We start from the raw sequence: 10520 nt of genomic DNA, 5'->3' as shown, positions 1-10520 counted from the left end.
ATTTCATTTCACCTTAATACCTCCTTAATGCACTGAGAATAAAAATACATTGTCTTTAATTCATTAAATAAATACACACATAATTCTTCAAACACGTTTGTATATATATAGGTATGCATGCATAATGCATGTATGTATATATACATATATATATATTAATATATTAACTTGTGTGTGCATGTCTGTGTGCGTGTGTGTGTTTTGTATGTTTTTGTGTGTACGTATATTTATAATTGATTTATATAAACTTGTCTGCATATATACATACATATGTATATAATATATTTATATAAATATTAGTAGCGTTCTAATTAAATTCAAAGACCAACATATCAGACTGTTGACACAGGTTGGTCTTTATTCACACACACATTCAGCCAATCACCATCAAACAGATTAACATTCAGCCTATCATTATCAAGACAGAATAACATTCAGCCAATCACCGTCGGACAGATTAACATTCAGCCTATCATTATCAAGACAGATTAACACTCAGCCAATCATTATCAAGGCAGAATAACAAGAAAGTTAGATTCTAGAAGTCATTTTCGACCGGAATTCTATCTGGTTGTTAACTTAATGTTTGATGAAATTTTTAAGAAATAAAGACTGAATTTATTTTTATTGAATTTAATGTGTGTGTGTGGTTGTCTGTGTGTATGTATATGTGTATGTGTCTATGTGTGTGTGTGTGTGTGTGTGTTTGTGTGTTTGTGTCTGTGTGTCTGTGAGTGAGTGTGCGTGCGTGTGTGTATGTGTGTGTGTCTCTTTTAGTATATGATTTTAGCATGTGATCTATAACTTTAACTAAAGTTAATCTCTAAGTTTAGGTCCTCGTTTAACTTCCAGTTCATTTTCTATAATTTCCAGTTTAACTCCCAGTTTAACTACTAGTTTTTCTTCCAGTTAACTTCGAGTTTAGCGCCTAGTTAACTTCCAGTTTAGCTCCTGGCTCCTGGTATAGGGAGACTGGCAGGTTTGTCGTCTCTATTGCAGTGCAGAGTGATTGACATGGAAGCCATCTTGTTTCTAAACTAGCTGGGTGAGACTGAGTTACCATGATGGCTGCTTGGTAAACAAGGCCCATGGGATCATGATGAGAGCTCAAATCACACACACTTCTTCAGCAGTTTAACCTTAAGAACATACTGTTTTCGTTTTTATATGAACACTTTTAAAAATAAATGTATCAAAGTATAGAAATTGAAAGTTATAAAACACATCAGACATTTCTTATTCCTGTCTTTTTTAATTATTCATTAAACTACACTGATTTATTCAACTACTTTCCTCTCCCCTCTCCTCTCCTCTCCTCTCCTCTCCTCTCCTCATAGCCTCAATACTAGCGCCCCGACAAGACATAGCAAGAGGAAGTTGTCATATGGGCAGCAGGAAGTACCTCTACCTCCTGATGATGGAGCCTCTCTAGTCTTCTCCCATTTTCTCTCTATCAGCAGCTTTGTTTGTTTCGGCTGCTCCTTCTGCTTAGCCTCATTCTTCTCCGCCTCCTTCTGCGCCTCCTCTACTGTCTCCTCCTCTTTCGGCTCCTCCTCCTTTGGCTCCTCCTCTTTAGGCTCCTCCTCTTTCTGTTCCTTGTCTTCCTGCTCCTCCTCCTCCTCCGGCACCTCCTCTACTGACTCCTCCTCTGCCAGGTGAGCAGGCAGCTCCACGTTTTCTGGGGATGAGTCGGACTCTGGGGGTGTGTCTTCCGATGGCGTGTCTTCTGATGGCGTGTCTTCCGATGGCGTGTCTTCTGATGGCGTGTCTTCCGATGGCGTGTCTTCCGATGGCGTGTCTTCCGATGGCGTGTCTTCTGATGGCGTGTCTTCCGATGGCGTGTCTTCCGATGGCGTGTCTTCCGATGGCGTGTCTTCCGATGGCGTGTCTTCCGATGGCGATGGGGGCGTGTCTTGTGATAGCGGTGGGGGCGAGGTTTCAGTAAACAAAAAAATGCCAGGATACATAGTAAAGGGGGTAGGAGTTTCATCGTCCTCCTCTTCCTCCTCCACGTCAGGCACTGCAATGGGGAGACAGACGTTGATGACCCAGTCTCTATCTACTCATATATATCTATACAGAGATAGATAGTCTACTCATATATATCTATACAGAGATGGATTAGATATAGTCTACTCATATATATATAAAGAGATAAATAGAGTCTACTCATATATATAACTCATATATATATCTATACAGAGATAGATCGAGTCTAGTCATATATATCTATACAGAGATAGATAAGATAGACCTTACTCATATCTCTATACAGAGATAGATAAGATAGAGTCTACTCATATATATCTATACAGAGATAAATAGAGTCATATATCGATACAGAGCTAGATGAGATAGAGAGACGTGTTCTGCAGGGGTCACCTTGCTCTACGAGGGCTGCAGGTAGACGTAGGCCATTGGGAATCGTACCCAGAACCTTTGAGCTGAGTCTGTCTCCTCTCCATCCTGATTGGTTCTAAAGAGCGTTGGGTTCTATAGAGCGTTGGGTTCTATAGAGCGTTGGGTTCTATAGAGCGTTGGGTTCTACAGCGCGTTGGGTTCTACAGAGTGTTGGGTTCTACAGAGCGTTGGGTTCTACAGAGCGTTGGGTTCTACAGAGCGTTGGGTTCTATAGAGCGTTGGGTTCTATAGCGCGTTGGGTTCTTACCACACATATGGTTCTCACACTTCTGGAGGTCTTCAGGACATCTGGAGCACCAGTCTCCCTCCTCATAGGGCTTCTGGTCATCATAGTTACCCCTGATACACACACGTACACACGGGCACACAGGCACACACACACACACATACACCCACACACACACACACACACACATACACGTACACACACACACACATAAACACACACACACACACACACACACACACACATACTGTTGTAGTAGTACTGTAGTAATAGCATTGTAGCAGTAGTACTGTATCAGTATTACAGCAGCGGTAGTAGTAGTACTGTAGTATTAGTACTGTAGTGGTAGTACTGTAGTAGTGGTAGTACTGTAGTAGTACTGTAGTAGTGCTTTAGTGGTAGTACTGTAGTAGTACTGTAGTGGTGGTAATACTGTAGTATTAGTACTGTAGTGGTATTAGTGTAGTAGAAGTAGTAGTATTAGTACTGTAGTGGTAGTACTGTATTAGTAGTGCTGTAGTGGTAGTACTGGTAGTACTGTAGTAGTAGTACTGTAGTGGTAGTACTGTAGTAGTAGTACTGCAGTAGTACTGTAGTAGTACTCTAGTAGTAGTAGTGCTGTAGAGGTTATACTGTAGTGGTAATACTGTAGTAGTAGTACTGTAGTAGTACTGTAGTAGTGGTAGTACTGTAGTAGTAGTACTGCAGTAGTAATGTAGTGGTAGTACTGTAGCGGTAGTACTGTAGTGGTATTACTGTAGTGGTATTACTGTAGTGGTAGTACTGTAGTAGTACTCTAGTAGTAGTAGTGCTGTAGAGGTAGTACTGTAGTGGTAGTACTGTACTACTAGTACTGTAATACTCATACTCACGCAGGGTAGTAGTTGCAGACCAGGAACTGGGAGGGGCCTATCTCCAGACCCTGCATGACATCACAGGAGTGCAGCTCACAGCCCACCCTGTGGGAGTCAGCCCACACCATCTGGTACACACGCACGCACACACACGCACGCACGCACGCACGCACGCACACAAGCAAACACAGATTTACATACAGGCATTTAGAGGAGCATATACATATATATATATATATATATATATATATTTATAACATCCTATAAAACCTAAACATATATTTATACCTTCAAAAATATAACTATAATGATAAAAGATATATATATATATGTAAATATATTGGTTTACATATAAACAAACACTGTTGGTGTGTGTTCACCTGTGTGTAGTGTCCACACATCTTATCCTCTGGGCAGCTGTTGTTGTTATAGTTGTAGTTGAGATGTTCTGAAACAATCAGAATGAACAATCAGAAAGACCAGAATGAACCACTTTACTCATTGCATGACTTCAAAGGCACCAAACTAACCTGCTTCCTCCTATGCTGGGCTAGACCAAACAAGCTCCAAACACAGCTACCTGTGGCTGGAGCTAGCCTTAAATCTAACTTTAACTACAGCTATCTCTCGCTGGAGCTTGCCTTAGAGCTAGCCTTAATTTCAGCTACTTGTGTCTGGTGCTAGCATTAGAGCTAACTTTAACTACAGATACCTGTGGCTGGAGATAGCCTTATAGCTAGCTTTAACTACATCTACCTGTTTCTGGGGCTAGCCATGGAGCTAACTTTAACTACAACTGCTACTGAAGCCAGCCTTAACTAGAACTAGTTTCACCTCGGCTGGCATTCTAGATTCAATCTTATTAAATAGTTAGAATAACCACAAGCTAATGTAAAGATAATGTAAACATGTGAATCTCTGTGATATTAGACTATGAGTTGTTTCAATGTACATCCCAAAAAATGAACAATAGATCAACAGTAAAACACCTTATATTTAAAAGAAAATGAAATAGACTAGAGGAGCAACTGCAGCTGTGTGTCTTGCTGCATGTAAGCCTCTAGGTGGCGGCAAACTCACTGTGGTTTATCCATTTTCTTTAAGATGGCCGAAAGGACCCAGAACTCACCTAGCAACCAACAAGCAAACAGGGAACTCACCTAGCAACCACCTAGTGGCCATGGTACTCACCTAGCAACCACCTAGCAACCAGGGAACTCACCTAGCAACCACCTAGTGGCCATGGTACTCACCTAGCAACCACCTAGCAACCAACTATCGACCAGGGAACTCACCCAGCCACCACCTAGCGACCAGGGAACTCACCTAGCAACCACCTAGCGACCAGGGAACTCACCTAGCAACCACCCAGTGACCAGGGAACTCACCTAGCAACCACCTAGCGACCAGGGAACTCACCTAGCAACCACCTAGCGACCAGGGTACTCACCTAGCAATCCCCTAGCGACCAGGAAATTCACCTAGCAACCAGCGAGCTAACAGGCTAGTCACCTAGCAACCATGGAGCGTCCGGTGCTTACCCATAAACCACTGCTCCAGGGCCACCTGGATGTCCAGCGTTCCCTCGGTGACAAACAGGTTCTCGCCGGTGTCGGTCAGCAGGGGGTTGTGCTGCCAGGTGCACTGCGCCACGTAGCCCCCAGCTAGCACCTGCAGGCTGGGGTCCCACTTCTACACGAACACAGGTGCGTGCACACGCACACAAACACACACACACACAAAACCAGAATCACAGCGTCAGCATGTATGTTCGTTAATATCCAGTATGTACATGTATACGTACGGGTGGGCTGGGTATACTGATCACAGTCTGACAGTCTGTCGTCAGGGTTGTAATGTACTCATGTAACAAAAGAACTGCATGATTCATCCTGAACCCAGCCTTATCCCTCCTCCGCCAATCCTCTGACCTGTGGTATTTTAGCTAGCATACATCTCTCTCTCCTCCTCTCCTCTCTCCCTTCCTCTCTCTCCTCCTCTCCTCTCTCCTTTCCTTTCTCTCCCTTCTCTCGCTTCCTGTCCTCTCTCCCTTCCTCTCTCTCCTCCTCTCTCTCCTCCCCTCCATCTCTCTCCCTTCCTACCTCCCTCCTTTCTCTCTCCCCCTCCTGTTTGGAGTTGATGTGTCATTCAGGACATGAATGTAAGAGAGGATGGGCCGCTTTATAGATATAGATCTATATATTTAGATCTGATTATAGACCTGATTATAGATCTATAGATATTATTATAGATAAGATCATAGATTTACAGATATATAATCTAATTATAAATCAGATTATAGATATAAAGATCTGATTATAGATACGATTATAGATATGATTATAGATATATAAATCCGATTAAAGGTCAGATTATAGATCTGATCAGAGATATATAAATCTGATTATAGATCTGATTATAGTTAGGATTTTTGACATACAGACAGACAGAAGAGAACAACGAAGATCAGTCCTACAATATCACCAGCCTCTGATAAGACCCCAGCGGTGACCTTTGACCCTAGCACCAGTGGGACCTCACCAGACTGACTGAGCTGTTTCCTTTTCAGCGGGATCAATTTCCTGTTCAGATGATCCCTGAGCGCACACACACACACATGTCACACACACACACACACACGCACACACACCCCCACACACACACATACACAAACACGTCACACACACACACATACACACACACACACACACACACACACACACACACACACACACAATGTAAGTCATATGTGTTTGTTCAGGTTTTTTCTGAAATGTTGGAGGAATTTTGAAAGTCCTGGTTGCTAGGATACCATGTAGCGTACCATATAGCCCTGACTCTGTGTTTTATATTGAACCATGTGTGTGAGGGTGTGTGCGTTCAGCTACCCGTGACTCTGAGCAAACAATAGTCTGGTATCCCTACATTCCACTCTCTCTGTCTCTCTCTGTCTCTCTGTCTCTGTGTGTGTGTGTCTCTCTCTCTCTCTCTCTCTCTCTCTCTTTCTCTCTGTCTCTCTCTCTCTCTCTCTCTCTCTCTCTCCCTAACATCTGGACAGAGTTAGGGGTTCTGTCCCTCTGACCGCATGTTGACCAACAGGAGACACACACACACACACACACACACACACACACACACACACACACACACACACACACACACACACACACACACACACACACAAACCGAATCTCTCACATGCTCCCTTATTCCTTTTGTATTCCCTCTCTCTCTCCCTTGTACAGGACAGTTTGTATTCCAAACCTCTCTCCCCCTCCCTCTTCCTCTCTCCCACTCCCTCTCTCTCCCACCTCCCTCTCTCTCTCTACCTCTCTCTCCCCCTCCCTCTCTCCATCTCCCCTCCCTCTCTCTCCCTCCCTCTCTCTCCCTCTCTCTTTCTCTCTCTCTCCCCCCTGTATCTCTCTCCCCTCCCTCTCTCTCCCTCCCTCTCTCTCCCTTTCTCTTTCTCTCTCTCTACCCCTGTATCTCTCTCCCCTCCCTCTCTCTCTCTCACCCCCTCCCTCTGTGATGTTGTTCAGCTGAATTCTCCTCCTCTCACCAGAGAAAAAACATGAGATTTTACCACCTCACATGTCCAGATCACATGACCAGTTCACATGTCCAGATCACATGACCAGTTCACATGACCAGATCACATGACCAGGTACCACTGAGGCCGTCATGTTGCCTTGGCGATTCTCCCCCGATTGACAATCACCAGGGAGACAGAGTGAGTGATGATGAAAGACATACATTCATTAACCTCTTCTCCTCCTCCTCCTGTGTGTGTGTGTGTGTGTGTGTGTGTATGTGCCTTAGTGTTTGTAACATTGATTTTTGTTCAGCGGTACAGGAAGAGAGATATTTAACAAACTAAGCCCCAGATCTTAGCTTCAGGCTAACGGTTGACCTGACTTCAACCTGCCTCGCGTACACAACTAGCCTCAGCACACAGCTATCAAACCACGGGCTACCTGCTAGCCTTACAGAGTTCAGCTTCCTCCTCCTTCTCCTCCTCTCCATGCTCCAGCAGAAGCAAAACACTGACATACAGCCCTGACACACACACACACACACGCACACACACACACACACACGCACACACGCACACACACACACACACACACACACACACACACACACACACACCCTAATACACAAAAAAACCAAAAAACTTTTCAGCAGGTTACATTTGATTAGAGATGGGGCGAGAGAGAGGGGGAGAGAGAGAGAAAGACGAGAGAGAGAGAGAGAAAAGATGATGTGAATCTGATGATGTGATCTGAATTCCATCCTAGACGAGGAATCAACATGTTGCATGACGTCAAAGCTGTTCTCTCCAACTCTCCCTCTCCCTCCCCCTCCGCGCCCCCCCCCCTTCAGTCTGAATGCCTGTTGAAGGTGTTCAGGCTGCTTCTGGAGACTGACTCTGTGTGGAACCATCCAGTTTAGACCACTTCGGCTCATTTCTGACCAAGCACGGCATCTCTTCCCTGATTGGTTCTGGGATCTATCTCTGTGCTTGTCAATCACAGGTGTATGAAATGCAGCACATCATGTCAAGGGGGAGAAACAGAGAGGGAGGGAGGGGGGGGGGGTTGGAGGGAGGAGGAAGGAGGAAGGAGGAGGAAGGGAACAGAGAGAGGGAGGGAGGGAGGAGGGAGTGGACGTTTTCTCGGATGTTTAATTTCAAAGTTTGGCTCTTTTCTGCTCTTTCTTTACAACTCTCATCCTTTAATACATAATCTGGATGATGTAGAACTGAACAGGAATATTTAATCTATAATATATATAACCTGGATGATAAATATGAAATATATCTTAACAGGAATAGTGAATCTATTAAATATATAACCTGGATGATAAATATTAAATGTAACTGAACAGGAATAGTGAATCTATAAAATATATAACCTGGATGATAAATATTAAATGTAACTGAACAGGAATAGTGAATCTATTAAATATATAACCTGGATGATAAATATTAAATGTAACTGAACAGGAATAGTGAATCTATAAAATATATAACCTTGATGATAAATATTAAATATAACTGAACAGGAATAGTGAATACATTTTTCTCTGAATGTCATTCCTGCGAGTATATTCACACTTCCACACCCCTTTCACTTCAGCTGCGTCACATATGGAAAATATATTGCCCCTGAAACATTACTCCTGATGTCCTACATAGAACACTTGTGCTTCTATAAGTGTAGGGAGGGTGTGTGTGTGTCTATATTTGTTTGTGTGTGTGTGTGTGTGTCTATATTTGTTTGTTTGTGTGTGTGCGTGTGTGTGTGTGTGTGTGTGTGTGTGTGTGTGTGTGATTGTGTGTGTCTAAATGGTTGTGTGTGTGTGTGTGTGTGTGTGTGTGTGTCTAAATGGTTGTGTTTGTGTTTGTGTGTGTGTGTGTGTGTCAAAATGGTTGTGTGTGTGTGTGTGTGTGTGTTTCTAAATGTGTCTGTGTGTTTGTCTATATGGTTGCATGTGTGTGTGTGTGTCTATATGATTGTGTGTGTTTGTGTGTGTGTGCGTCTAAATGGTTGTGTGTGTTTGTGTGTCTAAATGTGTCTGTATGTGGGTCTATATGGTTGCGTGTGTATGTGTGTGTGTGTGTGTGTGTTTGGGTGTGAGGTTATGATTGTGTTTGTGTCTAAATGTGTGTGTCTGTGTGTGTGTCTAAATGTTTCTTTGTGTGTTTCTATATGGTTGCATGTGTGTTGTGTGTGTTTTATGGTTGTGTGTGTGTGTGTGTCTGTGTGTGTAAATGAGTGTGTCTCTGTGTGTGTCTATATGGTTGTTTGTGTGTTTCTATATTGTTGTGTGTGTGTGTGTGTGTGTGTTACCAGGGGCATCATCGCGGTTGCCGTGGGGAACACCTGTCCTCTGTAGAAGTTGTGTAGCTCCACAATGGTGTCTTCCATTTCGGCCGTCAGACCGCAGGCCCCTGGCGCCACCAGGGCCCACAGTAGAATCCCTGCCAAGAAACAGACTCCCTCCGGCGGATAGAGACCATGGCCGTGTCTCCCGCATGGCCCGTAGCCCGCCGCCCGGGTCCTCTTCTGGGAGCTATGTGTCGATCTCCATGCTGCTGTGTGAGTGTTGCATGATGGGAAGTGTATTCTCCAGGTGTTTATATTGTAGTCCTGCAGTTGTTGTGGTTGCTGCAGTTGTTATGAATGGTCCATCTGTACGTCTGCTCCGTCCCGACTCTCAGCAGATATGACTCTCGACTGCTGAGAGCTGGTCCTCCCCTCCACACACACACACACACACAGACACACACACCCACACACACACAGACACACACACACACACACACAGGGAGAACAGTTCACATTACAAACACTGCGCTGACTGGTACGCCCCCCCCCACCCTCTTTTACTCTCTCTCTCTCCCCCCTCTCTCTCTCCCCCCCCTCTCTCTCTCTCTCCCTCTCTCTCTCTCCCTCCCCCTCTCTCTTGTCTCCCCCCCCCTCTCCCTCCCAGTTTGTTCATTCATTTCTACCGACCTCCCTAGATAAAGTGTGTGTGTCTGTGTGTGTGCGCGTGTGTGATTTGAACAAGTAGCACTCCAAACCTAGGGGAGTGGAGAGGAGAAGAGGAGGAGAAGAGAAGACAGGAGGAGATGAAGAGAGTGCTAGAAGCAGAGAAGAGGAGTACAAGAAGAGGTGTAGAAGGAGAGGAGAGGAGGAGAAGTTGTGCAAGGTAGTTCCTCCCAGTCTGTCATACTGGGACATCAGTCACATTGCAGCCCTCTCCCCTCTCCATACATCATGTAGATAGTATGCAGACCCAGCCCATGTGATTCTGCTGTCACTGCCTGCTAATCGCTAGCAGATGAGCTGGACTGAGTGTTTCTCTGTTACTGGGTGGGACTGTTTGAGCCTGTGTGTTTGTGTGTGTGTGTGTGTGTGTGTGTGTGTGTGTGTGTTGTGTGTGTGCGTGTGCGTTTGTGTCTCCCCTATAGGACTTGTATCCTCTGCACATGCTCCGTGATGATGTCATCCTGA

The 10520-nt window shown here is 44.6% G+C and overlaps 1 protein-coding gene across 1 annotated transcript; it reads right to left on the bottom strand.

The window, feature by feature from the left end:
• Positions 1 to 1037: 1037 nt before the first annotated feature.
• Positions 1038 to 9615, bottom strand: LOC307078971 (uncharacterized protein; the record flags this gene model as incomplete). Its single annotated transcript, XM_079741012.1, is given in 7 exon segments — positions 1038 to 2020; positions 2669 to 2760; positions 3520 to 3629; positions 3882 to 3949; positions 5043 to 5193; positions 9354 to 9585; positions 9587 to 9615. Coding segments are annotated over 7 exon segments (1371 nt in total). The 3' UTR covers positions 1038 to 1331.
• Between the last annotated feature and the right edge of the window lie 905 nt (positions 9616 to 10520).

Source organism: Pollachius pollachius (assembly GCF_949987615.1).
Source record: "Pollachius pollachius genome assembly, chromosome: 8".
Taxonomy (NCBI): Eukaryota; Metazoa; Chordata; class Actinopteri; order Gadiformes; family Gadidae; genus Pollachius; species Pollachius pollachius.
Note: the sequence above shows the minus strand (reverse complement) of the source record. Positions and strands in the feature narration are given on the sequence as shown.